Here is a 17415-nt window from a genome sequence, read left to right on the forward strand (position 1 = left end):
AGTGCTACCAAAATAAGAAGTAGGTAACAGTTGACAGTTGGCCTTGCTCCATGACATCTTGGGACAAGAGTGTCCCATTATAGCTCTCTATAGAATTAGAATATACGCAGGCACCTATTGAGTTGTCGTGGTGTCTGCTTAGTTCTGTTTGTCTTCTAGCGCTGTGGATTCATTTTGTGTGGAGCAAAATGATATGAATAATAATGTATCATTTTGAGAAGCACCTTGTTGTCCATCTGAACTTTTCCAGTTACTTAGGCTGCTGTGCACTGCCTACATATATATTACCACTGCCCAGGCTAGAGCATTTGTGAGGGCATGGAAGTCCTACATCAGGGTCCAAAGACCATAGAAATAGGAACAAGAGTAGGCTGATTGGCCCCTCGAACCTGCTCTGTCATTCACGAAGATCATGGTTGATTTGACGTTCCTCACATCAACGTTTCTGTCCTTTCTCCAACACCCTCGATTCACTTACTGATCAAGAAACTGTCTATCTCAGCTGTAAAAATATACAAGGACTGTGCCCGCACAGTTCTCCATGGCAAAGAGTTCCAAAGACTCTCAACTGTCTGAGAGAAGACATCCCCTCAGTCTTAAATAGGTGCCTCTTTATTCTGAGATTATGCCCCTGGTCCGAGGCTTCCCCATGACAGGAAATATTCCCTCAGCATTTATCCTGTCAAGTCCCTTAAGAATCCTTCAATGAGTTCACATCTCTAAGCAGCAGAGAGTAGAGTGCCAACCTGTTGAACCTTTGCTCGTAAGGCATTCCTTCCATATTGACATAATCATAACGAACCTTCTCTGAACTGCCTCCAATGAAACAATACCTTTTTCTTAAAATAAAAGGACAAAAACTGTTCATCTATTCCTGAATGTGGTCTCACCAGCACCTTAACAGCTGCAGTAAGATTTCCTTACTCTTTTCCTCTAACCTGAGCTGAAAATGTGTTGCTGGAAAAGCACAGCAGGTCAGGCAGCATCCAAGGAGCAGGAGAATCGACATGATCCCTTCTTCAGGAATGTGGAAAGTGTGTCCAGCAGGCTAAGATAAAAGGTAGGGAGGAGGTACTTGGAGGAGGGGCATTGGAAATGCGATAGGTGGAAGGAGGTCAAGGTGAGGGTGGTAGGCCGGAGTGGGGGGGTGGGGCAGAGAGGTCAGGAAGAAGATTGCAGGTTAGGAAGGCAGTGCTGAGTTTGAGGGATTTGACTGAGACAAGATGGGGGGAGGGGAAATGAGGAAACTGGAGAAAGCTGAATTCATCCCTTGTGGTTGGAGGGTTCCTAAGCAGAAGATGAGGCGCTCTTCCTCCAGCTGTCATGTTGCTATGGTCTGGCAATGGAGGAGTCCAAGGACCTGCATGTCCTTGGTGGAGTGGGAGGGAGAGTTGAAGTGTTGAGCCACGGGGTGGTTGGGTTGGTTGGTCCGCGTGTCCCAGAGGGGTTCTCTGAAACGTTCCACAAGTAGGCGGCCTATCTCCCCAGTATAGAGGAGGCCACATCGGGTGCAGCGGATTCATTAAATGATGTATGTTGAGGTGCAGGTGAATTTGTGGTGGATATGGAAGGATCCCGCGGGACCTTGGAGGGAAGTAAGGGAGGAGGTGTGGGTGCAAGTTTTGCATTTCTTGTAGTTGCAGGGGAAGGTGCCGAGAGCGGAGGTTGGGTTGGTAGGGCGTGTGGACCTGACGATGGAGTCATGGAGGGAGTGGTCTTTTCGAAATGCTGATAGGGGAGGGGAGGGAAATATATCTCTGGTGGTGGGGTCCGTTTGGAGGTGGCGGAAATGACGACGGATGATACACTGTATGTGGAGGTTGGTGGGGTGGTAAGTGAGGACTAGTGGGGTTCTGTCCTGGTGGTGATTAGAGGGGCGGGGCTCAAGGGCGGAGGAGCGAGAAGTGGAGGAGATGCGGTGGAGGGCATCGTCGATCATGTCTGGGGGGAAATTGCGGTCTTTAAAGAAGGAGGCCATCTGGGTTGTACGGTATTGGAACTGGTCCTCCTGGGAGCAGATGCGGCGGAGACAAAGGAATTGGGAAAATGGGATGGCATTTTTAACAGGGGCAGGGTGGGAGGAGGTGTCGTCTAGGTAGCTGTGGGAGTCGGTCGGTTTATAGCAAATGTCCGTGTTGATTCGGTCGCCCGAGATAGAAATGGAAAGGTCTAGGAAGGGGAGGGAGGAGTCTGAGACGGTCCAGGTAAATTTGAGGTTGGGATGGAAGGTGTTGGTAAAGTGGATGAACTGTTCAACCTCCTCGTGGGAGCACGAGGCAGCGCCGATACAGTCATCGATGTAGCGGAGGAAAAGATGGGGGATGGTGCCAGTGTAGCTGTGGAAGATGGACTGTTCCACATATCCTACGAAGAGGCAGGCATAGCTGGGGCCCATGCGGGTGCCCATGGCTACTCCTTTGGTTTGGAGGAAGTGGGAGGATTGGAAAGAGAAGTTGTTCAGAGTGAGGACCAGTTCAGTCAGTCGAAGGAGGGTGTCAGTGGAAGGGTACTGGTTGGTACAGTGGGAATGTAAGAAGTGGAGGGCTTTGAGTCCTTCGTGATGGGAGATGGAGGTGTATAGGGACTGGATGTCCATGGTGGAGATAAGGCGTTGGGGACCAGGGAAGCGAAAATCATGGAGGAGGTGGAGGGCATGGGTGGTGTCCCGAACGTAGATGGGGGAGTTCTCGGACTAAGGGGGATAGGGCCATGTTGAGGTATGCAGAGATGAGTTCGGTGAGACATGAGCAGGCTGAGACAGTCAGGTTTGTGGATTTTGGGCAGGAGGTAGAAATGGGCGGTGCGGGGTTGTGGGACTATGAGGTTGGAGGCGGTGGATGGGAGATCCCCTGAGGTGATGAGGTTATGGATGGTCTGGGAGATGATGGTTTAGTGGTGAGAGGTGGGTTCATGGTCAAGGGGGCAGTAGGAGGAGGTATCCGCGAGCTGGCATTTAGCCTCAGCAGTGTAAAGGTCGGTGCGCCAAACTACTACCACGCCTTCCTTGTCTGCTGGTTTGATAGTGAGGTTGGGGTTGGAACGGAGGGAGTGGAGGGCTGCACGTTCCGAGGGTGAGAGGTTGGAGTGGGTGAGAGGGGGGATAGGTTGAGGCGGCTAATGTTGCGGTGGCAGTTGGCTATGAAGAGATCGAGGGCGGGTAAGAGGCCAGCACGGAATGTCCAGGTGGATGGGGTGTGTTGGAGGTGGGAGAAGGGGTCGTCAGAGGGTGGGGGAGAATCCTGGTTGAAGAAGTAGGCGCGGAGGCGAAGACGGTGGAAGAATTGTTCGATGTCTCGTCGCGTGTTGAACTCGTTAATCTGAGAGTGTTGGGGAATGAAGGTGAGGCCTCTGCTGAGGACTGATCTTTCATCCTCAGAGAGGGAGAGGTCTGGAGGGATGGTGAAAACAAGGCAGGCTGGGAGCTAGGACCTGGTGTGAGGCTGGAGCTGGGAGTGGGAGCGGTGTTAGGCATGGGGGCAAGGACGGTTTCCTCTAACCCCTTGAAGTAAGGGCCAGCCTTATCACCCTTCCTGATTACTTGCTGAACCTGTGTGCTAGCTCTCTGTGTTTCATGTACAAGTACTCCCAAATCCCTTTGTGTTGCAGTTTTCTGCAGTTTTTCTCCATTCAAATAATATTCTGTTCCTTTGTTCTCCCTTCCAAAATGAACAACTTCGTATTTACCAGCACTATACTCTGTTTGCTAACTTCTTGTCAACTTATTTAACCTATCAATATCTTTCTGTAAATCGTTAAAAATTATACTACTCCAGATTATACTCCAACAGGTTTAATTGGAAGCACTAGCTTTCGGAGCGCTGCTCCTTCATCAGGTAGTTGTGGAGAACACGATTCTACGACACCAAATTTATAGCAAAAGTTTACAGTGTGATGTAACAGAAATTATACATTGAAAAATATCTTGATTGTTTGTTCAGTCTCTCATCTGTTAGAATGACCATGTTAGTTTCTCTTCTTTCACATGTTACTCGCAAAACTTTTTTAACAAGTTACAATCTCAAGTAAACTTTAACAATTGGTGTCAGCCCAGATAATGTATTGGGTATTAACACCTCTGTGTGCTGCTGTCTGTGCCATAATGTTTAGAATGATTCTAATCTTGAATTAACAGAATCTTACATGGATTCATGCAGTTTTTGAGCAAAGTACAATGTAACTCTGCAAGTACAAATTCACCCCACAAAATTATATGTGTATGTGTGCATGTGGGTGTGTGTGTGTGTGTGTGTGTGTGTGTGTGGGTGGGGGGGGGGGGGGGGAGTTGTGAGTATCTGTGAGAATGAGTTTGTGTGTGTGTGTGTGTGTGTACTGCAATGGGGTCACCTGTAATGTGACATGAACCCAAGGTCCTGGTTGAGGCCATCCCTATGTGTACGGAACTTAGCTATCAGCCTCTGCTCGGCCAATTTTCACTGCTGCCAGTCCCCAAGTCCATCTTGGAGGATGATCAGCATGAATCTCTCCATCCCTGAGGCTCCCTGCCTTCATTCCTGATGAAGGGCTTTTGCCTGAAACATCAATTTTCCTGCTCCTCGGATGCTGCTTGACCTGCTGTGCTCTTCCAGCACCACTCTAATCTACACTCTGATTTCCAGCATCTGCAGTCCTCAGTTTTGCCTATGAATTTGAGCATCCTGCTCTCTTTCTCCCTCAGACCAATTACTCATTTACCTGAAAGAAATTCTCAACATTAAAGCAGGCTGATGTCCTGTTAAAGGTACCTGTCCCATTTGCTACAGCAAGGTCTCATGACTCCCATTCCTCATTAAAGGGACACACCTATTTAGAAAACTAAAATTTGGGCCCCAAACCCTTGGTGTCTCCAACAACGCAATTTCCTAAGTAAAACTAATATCTTAAAAATTATTTTTAGTATTAATGAATCTAATAAGATCAGATTAAAAATGTGTGTTTCACTGCAGTTGCTACTAAGTCTGTTGAATATATCCTGTACTTTATGGATTTTTTTCTGATTGCCAGCATCCACAGTATTTTGCTCTATATTCAGGTTTGGGGTTGCCCGTTTGTAATGTATGTCTTTGGAAAAAAGAAGTTTCTAAGTACATAAATCTATGTTGCAGTTCTGCCTTTCACTGCCTTATTAACTGAATTGTAATATTCTGATCCATGAGGTCAGCCTAGCTGGACGAGAAAATAAACAACACCTTGACCCTTCTTGCCTGATCTTGGAATGCTCACATCATCCTTGCACTGTGTTGAGGGTAGCTGGGGTGGGGTAAATTTCTGAAAATGATATGCCTTACCTCAGAGAATTGCTACAAAATCAAATGGAGAAATAACAAAGAAACAGGAGGCACCTGCAGTTGCAAAGGATCGGATAATGTTGTGTTCCTGCTGCTTAGCCGACAGTCACTGAGTCACCTGTTTATCTGCTGCCTGTTATTGAACTGCAGCTTCCACTTACTCCTGTGTTTATACATACGTGCAAAAGGTATCAATAACCCTGACCTGACACAAATAAACATAGGTGTCCTATAATAGCCCAGTTAGTCACTTGCATGAGTCGTCTGCTGCATATTAATTTAAGAAGACATTTATAAAGATTTGTGAAACTTATTGACCACACTATGCTCTGTTCAGTTAATGTTTCTTCTGTGTTTCCAATCGACCGTGCAAAAATATCTTGATGGCATTACAAAAGGCTCAGGGATGTTAATGGAGCTTGATGTCATAATGAGGTGCTCTTAATACTTCTAATGTGAATGGGTTAGGATAATTGAAGACCTTATTAGTCATTTTGATGGATCTTTGAAATGACATATTCACTGTGCAGAAAGTGAAGTGGATCTGACACCTCAATATAAACTGTCAGAAGATATACTAATGACTAAGGGTAAGACCAGTTTTAGATGGTTGTGCTTTAGAAACTTTTTCTTTAGATTGTAAATTTAAAAAGACAGTTTTCGTACGTTGGACAAAAGCTGCAATTAATAGCTATCAAAAACATTATCTACATGAAATTGTCCTCAGAAACATCAGCTTTCTCAACAAAGCTTCCAACATGAGTTTCTATTCCTCCTTGCCACTCATGAAAAACAATTTTTTTAAAATTTATATGTGAATACAGATAGTGGGTGGCATTTAATTATTCAGTTATACAGGAATTCATGTCTGAACCCAATCATGTCCTTATTCACTGTCCCCACACATTAATTGATTTTCCCTCCCTTTTTCTCAGTATCTTTCACCATCATATCATTCACATTTCTTGCATATAGTTAATATACCGCATGGCCTCAGGAAGCTCAAGCACAAATACTTGCATATCGAAAAATCCAGCTAAAGACTACTTCCTGCGCTGAAGCAAGTTTATTGACAGTCAAAGCTTCACAAACTGTGTCTGAAAACTCTCACAATCCCTTGAGTGAGTTTGTTAGCAAGTTTGAGCAACTGTCAAATGATAGCATAATTTGTCAGGAGACTATTTGTTTATTCAGATAAGTTTCTGGAAGGTTGGGATCATGCCTTGGGAATATTTGCTTGCACACCAGTGCTTTATAAATTATTTTTAAGATTTATTTTGGGGGAACTATAATGACGTCAACAGGGATTGATCACACAAGTCTGCCCAATATAGATGTCAACTCATCATTTCGGATTGGCATAGCAATGGCTGATGAGATGAAATGCTGACAATTAACTGTGTTGGCTTGATTGACAGTGCAGTGGTGAAGCCAGATGAAGAACCAACTCACAAAGTATGGTATTCCACATGGACTCTGAACACTCAAATCAAAGCCTTATCCCATCCAACAAATCACTATGAATCTAACATTGTGCATCAGAATCAGTGGTGTTCAAACATAGCAGTAAAGAAGATCTAAAATTTAAAAAGAGCTCAGACTCCTATTGTCAAACTGTTGTCTACAGTTAATTATGATGAATGGTAACACTACAATCCAACTTCAAAGTTGAAGATGTAATCATCAACACATTTAGTTTTTGAACATTTTATTGATTAATGAAATTGCTATTCATTTTCCTCAGGAAAGATAATGCACATTGATACTTAAAATAGAAAAGAATACAGAATTTAACCTGAAGCTTCAGTCTGAATATATCAGATGATGTGCTGAATATTCAAATTTAATCTGAGGATTTATTTGGTTATTGAAAACTACGTGCACTTCAGCAAAGCAGAACTGGACTGGACTGATAAAATATTTTCTCAGAGTGCTAATTACTTTAGATACAACATATCTAAAGTAATTAGCTTAATAACACATTGGTCAATAAATTTACTAACTTCTGGTTATTATATTTATTTATTACTGGTTATAGATGACTGTAAAACTCTCATAATCCAACAGCTTTTAAAGAGTGGTGATTGTGTTGAGTTAAGGGTCTCCAGTATATCGCATGAAGCTACAGTCTTTACAGTTCAGCAGCCTGTCCCTTTCTTTATCCCCCACAGGATGTGCATTTGTGAAATTTTCCGCACATGCAGAAGCCCAGGCAGCCATCAACGCCTTACACGGTAGCCAGACGATGCCAGTAAGTACAAGCACAGAAACTGGATTGTTTTAAATTCTTATTTTATTTGCCAAGTCCCAAAGCAATTTAAAGGTAATACAGAAAACAGAGTCTACAGTACTGATAATGACATGTCATCAAGAAAATTGTGATTTTTCACCTTTATTCAATCAAAGTTATCTGTGCATTTTCATTGCCATCAGCACAACATTTTAGAAAATGATATTGCACCTTTTTGTTTTGTGGCCTTGTCTGTCTGAGTGAAACAAGAGTTGAAGTTTCCGTATGGTTACTCTTGTGATTCTTGAATCACGGTGCCTTATTTCATCAATGCCTTGATTGGGCAGCGGGGGCATCTGCCGTGGGATGGAGTTCTGTAAAATGCATGAGTATTATACCAGGATCACATTTAAGTCACAACAACTTCCTCTTTATAATAATGACGTATACTTGTTACTGCTCTCTTAAGTAGTCAGTGGAGATGAGGAAATGTGATAAAGGTTTAACCATTCACTGTAATTTGCATTAATTACAATCATATAATTCAGTTACAAAGGATTTTGGTAACAGAAGACGAGTGAATAAGTTTACAAAATGCATTTGTCAAATTCTACTCAAGCTGAAATACTCTATTTTTGGTAAGTAAATGGATTTGATAATGGGAAACATTTTTAGAAGCATTATGTATGAGCATTAGCTATGTCATCATGCACAGTATATGCATTCAAAACTGCTTTTACTTTTAGTTTGTAAAGTTCACATTGAGTATTTCAGGCTTTTCTTGGCCTGGCCCTAGGCAACTCAATATTGGGTTTGTTACTTATGAAAATTGCTGACATTTTATACTTATGATATGAGAGTGAAAATGAATTTGAATTCTGTGGCAACCTATGTTAGTCTTGCAAAATGAACATGATAGAAAATCTGAAATCAAAATTAGTGAAGTAACAGAAGAAGAGCATGAGAAGAATTCAAAGTAATAAGAAAATAACTATTAGCTGGCCAGTGAACTTGATCATGGTGTACAAGTCAACATGTAAGTGGAATCCTGTTGATATACAGCAAAATGCAAATTAAGCTATATACTCAGTGTATAACCTTACAGCTAATAAATACTTTATTAGAGTAATACTCGGATAGTGGTCAGCTTAAATTTTTCAGCTCAGAAACACATGCTCAGAAATAAACTGATAAGTCAGGATCAATCAAATGATATGGCCATATTGCAAGAAGATCCAAGGGACTGTAAGAACACCCACACAGAGAAGGCTGTGGTGATCAACAAACAAACCTTGTTCTCACATTTCAAAATGGCAACCACTTCCACTAACATTAGCATTTTATACACAGTGTATAAGTATTTATGGAAAAGATTTTTTTGAAGCTTAAAAGTTATGTTATAAATTAAGATTATTTAATAAATCTCATGATGTAATATTATGCATCAGTTGGGTTTTCCAATCAAACAGAATTTATATCAAAATCACAATTATGCCTACTGCAGACTGTTAGGTGAAATTTAGGAGGAATTCTTTTTGCAAGTATGAAAAATACACCCCATGATTGCTAACTCTTAACTCTGTGTTATAAGGTTCTAATTTAAATCCTATCCAAAGACCTCAGCATGGAATCTTGACTGGAGCACCAGTACAGTTTCTTTGAGCTGACATAAGTGTCAGGTTTCAAATGAAACATTAAATTTAACCAGGTGGATGGTAAAGCTGTTACAGAAGATAATAAAATTGGCATTCTGTTGGGCTAAGAAAAAATGGACCACACAACATTATTGATATGAATGTTTCCAATATATTCAAATTGAGGGAAATTGTCTTAAATGAATTGAATTTGAAGGAAAGTGGAATAGAATATAAACAAAAATTTGGATCTTACAGAAAACAGTTCTACCATGAAAACAGTTTGTAACCCTATAAAATAAGTTTTGGGCTTAGATGTTGTGGTCAATAGCGAATAATAATGCTCAAGTTTATTCTCAAGACATGCTTCCCACAAAGATCGAGCAATCTCTATGGTATGAACTTTCCCATTCTTAATGGAGTTTAAATCTTGTGCCCAGTCAAGGGGATTTCCAGGCATCTGTGGTTATTTTACTCCTTTCAATCAGGATCAGCTGCAACCAACAGGATGGATATGTTGAGTTTAATCTAAGTTCAAAACAGGATATATAATTGATACAGCAAAATATATGACTAGTAGCGAACATCAGCCAAGATCAGGCAGGATGTCTGGCATACATTCTCTCTACTTATTCCACTTTTCTTTTCGGTGTCTTATGCCCTAATAATTTCACAAACTAATCAAGGGTGTGAGCATGGAGCTCCCCTTAGAAGTATCTCTCTACTGCATATCACACTGAGATCTCTCAAAAGCTCTTACTTTGTAACCTTTCTCTTTGGGGGACCTAGATAATACCAAGGCCATTTTGCACCCTAAAGACTTATTTTATTTCCAAATATCTTTAAAACATTTAAATCTTTGTTGAAACCTTGGCTTTGAGAACTTTAATGTCATTCAACTGCTGTTAGTTTCTTGAGTCTTCGGAAGTATCTTCTGTGTTCAATTAATTAAAGCCTTACATCATTCCTTCCTCATTTCATTCCAAGCTGTTCTTCCTGATCAATTCTATTCTCCCAAGAACCATTCCATCTCTAGCCTTCAAACTAACTCACAAGCTGGTCCGTTAGTTATATTTGTCCATGATCAGATGTTTATGTCTAAGGCTGCTCATTAAACCTGTTAACAAGCTGCACATAAACAGCATTCAGTCCAGTGTTCTTATTTGCTATCAAAATGTTGAACCATGGATTGATTCACCACAGTAACTTCTATTCTACTTCCACACACTAATTAACGTATCTATTTCAACATGCATCTTAATTAAACAAAGATAAATGAAAAGTCTGCCATAGCTTGGTCGAATAGTTGTTGATTTAAGTATCTGTCCAGTTGCTCTCCCACTAGGCCTCATTTGTCCATGGCTCCTTGTTAGTTTAGCTTTAGCTGTCAACACCTAAGAATAATTATTTTCCTCACTTTGTTTCTCATGAAACACAATCTTATGTACTTTCCAGGAATATGAAAATTACAGCACTAACCTATTCCTTTATCTATTTCAGACTCACATGTTATGCATTTTTTCACTCTTAACAAATTGAGATAGAGTTAGTAAGCAGGGTAAGCAGCCAATCACATTAAAATATTCTCATAGACAGCAACTGAAAACATAAAAGCATTATCATTATCACTTATCGTTTAAAACTTCAAATAGCAATACATGATTAGACTTAGGTAAAAGCTAAACTAGAGATAAAATACATTTTTAATTTTTTTTTAAAAAAGATATGAAATTTTATATCAAACTGGACATTAAGTGTATTCAATATTTCTTCATCAGAGTAGGTGAGGATGATTAGCAGTTATCATAAGCCTATAATTCCGTCAAAAACCCAGTTATATCTAATTCAGCAAAGTGTTAATTTTAAAGGGTGGAAGTCATCGTGAAGACCAGTGATTGCTTAGGGAGGACTCCAAAAAGCACACCCTGTAGAGGAAGATTGGATAACCGACAGCAATTTATAGATCGTATCATGATCATATTGCAGAATCAAAACACACTTTAAGGATCAGTAGATTCATGGGGGTGAATTTTACCAAAGATCGGTTGAAAATCAGTTTTGGGCAGATTCATGGATGGTTTCTCTCTATGTGTTCTAGCAGGTTATTTCCCACAATTCTCCACTGCTCACCTGATCACATCACATCACATCTCAATGTCACTATTCTTGTGCTATCATAAACTTGCAGATGTACTCACCACTACCAGGACTCTCTGGGATGTCTACCTCCAGTGTCATATTTAAAACAGAGCGATGCACTAAGTTAATCACTGCCAGCCAAGAATAGCTCTTCATGGTATTCACCATGGGAAGAAACAAAATAAAGAAAGGTTTCTGATGGCATTTGGGTGGCATAAGTGATACTTCATGTGGCCTGGGTGAGATTAAGGGGTGGCAGTGGCATTGTGGTAATGTCATTGGAATAGAAATGTAAAACCCACAATAATGTTCTGGGGCATGGGCTCAAATCCCCTTGAATACCATTAAAAAGCTAGCCCAAAGGTGACCATGATACCATTGCTAATTTTCAGAAAGACCCATCCGGTTCACTAATGTCCTTTCAGAAAGGAGATGAGCCTTCTTCAGCAGGTCTGGCCTACAGACCTACACCAATGCGGTTGACTCTGAATTGCTTTCTGGGCGATTAGGAATGGACAGTAAGAATTGGCTTAGCCAATGACACCCATAAAATCATAAAGAAAATAATGTTAAGATGTAGAAACTCACATTTGTAAATATGTTCACACTCTCCATCATTACCTCTCTCATCAACTGAGCTATATGAATCAGCTACACAGGATGCCCATGCTTAGAGCTACGCACCATCTTTGAACCCTGTCTGAAGGAAAGGAGCACTATTCTTTCCTTCATGTAATATATTTCATCAATCAGGACTGACTGTGGTCCACTCTTCGGAAAGTAATGATCTGGACCTTCTGACCCTGACTGCTCCAAGCAGCTAACTGACTGTGTCCCAGCCCCTAGACTGATATCGAACTTACTCTGTCTGTACCCCTCACTGATGACAGTCCCCGTGCCTTTTCTGAGAATTACTACACTTAGACTTTCAAACATGGCCATTTAGTTGAAGCAAATGTGTTTCCTATGTAAGCTTCTTATACCTGGTGGAGGTGAGAGATTGATATACCTTGTTGGCTTCTGGTAGCATGACACCCCTTGACTGATTGTTGCTGGCAAACATGACTAGCTACTTGGCTTTGTGTCTATCTGAAGAGGCGAGGCAAGACAGAAATACTGTGAGCCTGTAAATCCTGACTGATATGGTAATGCACAAAGAGCCAAGGCAAGACAAGGTTATTGTGAACATCTAATTTGATGCAGAGTGAATGATCTCTGAGAGCAAGCAAAAGCTCTGAGATACATGCTGCTCCAATCCAAGTACCTATCCCTTATGCAATGCAGGACCATTGCAGTACTCCATAGCACAGTCCCCATCCTAAGTGATCAGAGATGTATCATGTTGATGTGCCAAGGTTGGGTCAAGTCCAGTGGCAGGAGCTGGGCAGGAGGTTGCTGTCCATGGAGTGTGCCCTGAGATGTTGGAGACTGCTAGACATGATCGAAGTCCAGGGGAGTGAGCAGCAAGCTGAAACTGCCAGATGCATGCTCAGCATGTAATATTGGGAAATTTCACTGTCTAGTTTTTCTCTGTCACTTGGGAGAACAGCAGATTGCAAATAAAGGAAGTGAAAATTGGTTGTACTGAATTGTTAATGCATGGAAATGGGCCTCACTAGTGAGATTCTTCTTCCACCATTTAAACATCAACTGAAAAATCAAACAACTTTTCTCACCTACAGGAATCTGATTTTTCCAGTGTCACCACATCTTCCCAACTGACTCACCAATGCTCCTATTGTCAAGGGCTGGGAAAATGCAACCAATGGTTACAACATTGAAAGGTTTGCCTTCATTACTCTGGCAAAATTGAGCCCTTGTTCTAAATAGAGACAGAAATGAGACCTGTGGTGTTGGAAAAGCACAGCCAGTCAGGCAGCATCCAAGGAGTAGGAGAGTCGACACTCATTGCTGATGAAGGGCTTATGCCCAAAATGTCGACTCTCCTGCTCTTTGGATGCTGCCTGACTGGCTGTGCTTTTCCGGCGCCACATTCTTTGACTCTGATCTCCAGCATCTGTAGTCCTCACTTTCACCACAGAAATGAGATCTAAAGCATTCAGATTTTTATACAGTAAAGGAATTGAAGTAGAAGATTAACCATGATCTTCTTGAATGCTGAATAGGCTCTGGGGGCATATGACCTATTCCTGCTCCTACTTCTTAAGTTTGTATATTGTCAAAGCCATCACAGAGGATGCTTAGATTATGGGGCTCATGGGGAGAAAAATACCTTGATGAGGCGAATGACCTGTTTCTGTAACATTCTATGATTTTTAACTTCTCCTGAGAGTCGGTGAGGAAAAGTAAGTTCCAGCGTAATAATCAGGAAGTTTTATATCACATAATTAAAATAAACAGATCAGGGCAACCAAACCAAAGAGATGAAAACACAAGAAACTTGATACAGATGAGTGATTGTTTCTTGAAATAGTTGTGAGCAAAGTTGAGGACAGCTGCTGTATGTGATTCAGTTTAGACTGGAAATGATGATTCACATGAAATCAAATAAATACATGGTTTCTCAATATCATTGAATTAAGACTAAAACCCAAATAAAGACAATTTACAAATTCAAATAGAGTGAGTAGAGCAGTAGAGATGTATGTTTTTTTAAAGACAGTTGTAAATGGAAGAATATTGCATTCAAAAAAGCAGAAAAGATGATTTTGTTATTTGAAACTGCTTGAGCCCAAATTTTATCCAGCAGGAGTACCTATCAGAAATTGGATGCCAAGTTCTATAGCTCACAGCCTGTACAATTTTTGGTTTTGATTAGTTCTGATCATTCCTCTTTGTTTTCAGGATATGAAAATGAATGAACACAAAATCGCACAAGTCCCAGAAAGTCACATAATTTTCTCATTCAAGCCATTCTTATGATCTTGTTGGTTGAATGTGCTTATACAGTGGCTTAGAAAGAGTTTCACAAGATAAAAGCAGACTTAATGGTTGGAATATAGTATAGTGTGTGGTGTCATATATGCCAGTGCCCCAGCTGAGTTCTCTCACACGATTATATATTTTCCAGCACATTAGCAATGTAAATGTGACGTTGTAAAAGTTACTTGCCAAAGTACATGGCAAGCGAGCTGGAATTTCTGGTCACTGGCAAGCCTTTGCGCTTGGGGGGATTTGATGCCATGCATAATACCAAGCTGAATCCCGCTTCTGATGCTGCAAGACAGGAACTTGACCTCAGCCTCCTACAACAGGATAGATGCTAGCCAAGAAGCTCTGTTGGCTTGCCATTTCATAGAAAGTGCCCTGCACATGTTGCTGGAAGGGATGACTGAAAGACAGAACGTTCTCACACCAGGGAATGAAACTAGGGACCAACACATCAGAACCACCCAGCCTAGGTGCAGGCCACAGTCCAGGTGAATGCTGTTGGTCCTCACAAGAGGGGCAGCAGACAGTGCTGCCCAACAAATTCTGTGATCTCCCATTTGCTGCAAGCATGAGAGCTATATCTGCGACTTCACACTCACAGTGCCATCATTCAGTCTCACTCTACCACCACACAAAGATGGACCACTAGCTTTGGCATAGATGCAGAATGTCACCTAAGGACTTATATCTACTTCATCCTCTCAATTGACTAACCCTTCCTGCCCACAGTGCTGCTTCCTTACCAGCTCCCCACTTGTTTGCGTATCATCATAAACTGCTCCTGCTTCTTTCACACTCAATTCTCCTCTTTATCTCAGAATGCTGGTCCATCCCCAGGCCCAGAGGACCAAGACAGGTGGCATGGTGAGGGAGGGGGCATGTCGTTATGGCTGACATCAAGTGCCTCATATCCTTTATGAGCAGGAAGTTCAGCACCATTCCCATTGGTGACAGAGAGATATCAATGGAACAGCAGCCAATGACATCTGCTCCTCCCAGGTGAGCCTTGAAGCCATCATGTTGCCCTGCAGAAGATTTTCTCTACCCTCGCCAATGAATTGCTTTTGACAGACACCAGCAGCAGCTAAGAATCCTCAATGAGAAACAGGCTCAGCCCCTTTGCACCAACACCGCCTCTGAGGAGGAAGCCTGTGATCCTTCACTGGGAAGGATCTTCATTTGGACCCTCTGCCAGCTGAGAAACATACCCTCAGTAGATACCTGAGCTCCATTAAACTGGGTGGCACAATCTGGTGCACACACCACTAACGTGCTCATAGCCAGTGGGGGGAAAAAAATGCCCCAGGTCTCTGACACTCAGAGGGCTGCTAGAAACCAGGCACCTGCTGAGCCCATGGTAGAAGATGAGCTTCTGTGCTCAGCTCAAAATGATGTGGTTGACCTGCAAAAAGAGGCAGGGGAATATCAGGCAGTGATGCCAAAGGACACTTGAGCAAAAGATAGGGGAATCCATCATTCTCACTAATGGGGTGACTCCACCGTACGAGTATCTGGTTATTTTTTATTCACTTCTGGGGCATGGGTGTCACTAGCCTGGCCAGTATTCATTGCCTGACCTAGTTTACCTTGAAAAGATGGGGGTGAGCTGCCTTCTTAAACTACTGCAGTCCATGTGCTGTAGATAGACCCATATTGCCTTGGGGAGGAAATTCCAGGATTTTGACACAGTGTGAATAAATAGTGATATATTTCCAAGTGAGGATGGTGAGTGGCTCGGAAGGGAACTTGCAGGTAGTGGTTTTCCCATGTATCTGCTGCTCTTGCCCTACTAGATGGAAGTGGTCTAAGGTTTGGAAGATGCCGTGTAAGGAGCTTTGGCGAATTCCTGCAGCGCATTTTGTCAATAGTACACACTGCAGCTACTAAACATTGGTGCTAGAGGGAGTGTTGCAAATCAAACAGACAGCGTTTTCCTGGATAATTTGAGTTGGTATGGCGAGAGTAGAACTCATGACCCCAGAGAATGGCCTGGTTCTCTGGATTACTAGTCTAGTGACAGTACTAAGACATCATCACTTCCCACTGCCACCATGGAAACGGTGGTGACTGCCTTGGAGATCCAATGAGATTCTTGGAGATCCAGTGTCTGCCTGGCTATGTGCTCAGACCTGAACTCCTGACCATTGTGAGTATATGTTCACTTGTACTGTTTATTGTCTGCTGTAGGCTTATTGCCTGGTTAAGCAGAGTGGAGTAAAGATGTACTATGTTACAATCAATAAACGTTAGCACTTTTTCATAATCAGCAAATTGGATGACTGCATTTAGCCTCCTCCATCAGGGAACCACACACCTGTAAATGGGAGTTTGCAGCAAAGGTACCACCATCTCGGGGACTTTGAGAGTAATGGTAAGGTGTGTACACACACACATACACACACATACACACACACACACACACACACACACACACACACATACACACACACACACACACACACACACACACACGCAAAAACACCCACATAAACACACACATACATACAGAAATACATGCACACAAACATACCCACACAAATACAGACACACACATGCGCACATACATACAGAAATACACACACACACACACACACACACACACACACACTTTAGGGGAAGATCTGTCAGAGAATATGCTCAGGAATTGAGCTGTATGGAGAAGGCTCATTGTTTCTGAAGCATTGAAGAAATAGTGATGGAGAAATACCCAGTTAGACCATTCTGAAGATGAGGAATAACTAGCCCTCTTTATGGATTGGACATCTTGATATGATTTGTATGAATTTGATGCCAAAATCATTTTAATATTGACAGCCAGGCTTGTGAAATCGTGGAGGTGCGCACTGTATCACTGCTTTTTGTTCATGCTAGTCTGGGAAAGGTTTGTACAATTGCTGAAACCTTTCTCAGAGTTGAATGTATCTGGGCCTCAGGTGGATGAAAAGTTCAACACTTTATTGAATATATCAATGAAATATAAAAACAAGTCAATCCATGAGGAATGTGCAAAATAGTAGGCAGAAGCCTGCACGCCATCCACACAAGGGAAGTTAGAGAAAATCTCACCCCAGCTCAGTTGTCCTGAAAGTGGGTGACTATCAGGTTCTTGCTGCCCTCTCTTATTTTCTGTATCATTGCACTGCCTTCACCTCTTTGACACTGTCCTGAACTATCTCAACATCCTCATCCTCAACTTCCTCTCACTGCTGCATCTCATCCTCAGCCAACACATCCC

General features: G+C 42.0%; 1 protein-coding gene across 18 annotated transcripts in view; it reads left to right on the top strand.

Moving 5' to 3' along the window:
• celf4 (CUGBP, Elav-like family member 4) overlaps window positions 1–17415 on the top strand; it is a 1146342-nt gene that overhangs the window by 848382 nt on the left and 280545 nt on the right. For all 18 annotated transcript variants that reach the window (XM_060829380.1, XM_060829456.1, XM_060829519.1 and 15 more), the window contains one exon: window positions 7457–7536. In XM_060829380.1, the coding sequence (XP_060685363.1) occupies window positions 7457–7536 (80 nt within the window). The remainder of the gene's footprint in view (window positions 1–7456; window positions 7537–17415) is intronic.

This window comes from Hemiscyllium ocellatum, chromosome 1 (genome assembly GCF_020745735.1).
Source record: "Hemiscyllium ocellatum isolate sHemOce1 chromosome 1, sHemOce1.pat.X.cur, whole genome shotgun sequence".
Lineage (NCBI taxonomy): Eukaryota > Metazoa > Chordata > Chondrichthyes > Orectolobiformes > Hemiscylliidae > Hemiscyllium > Hemiscyllium ocellatum.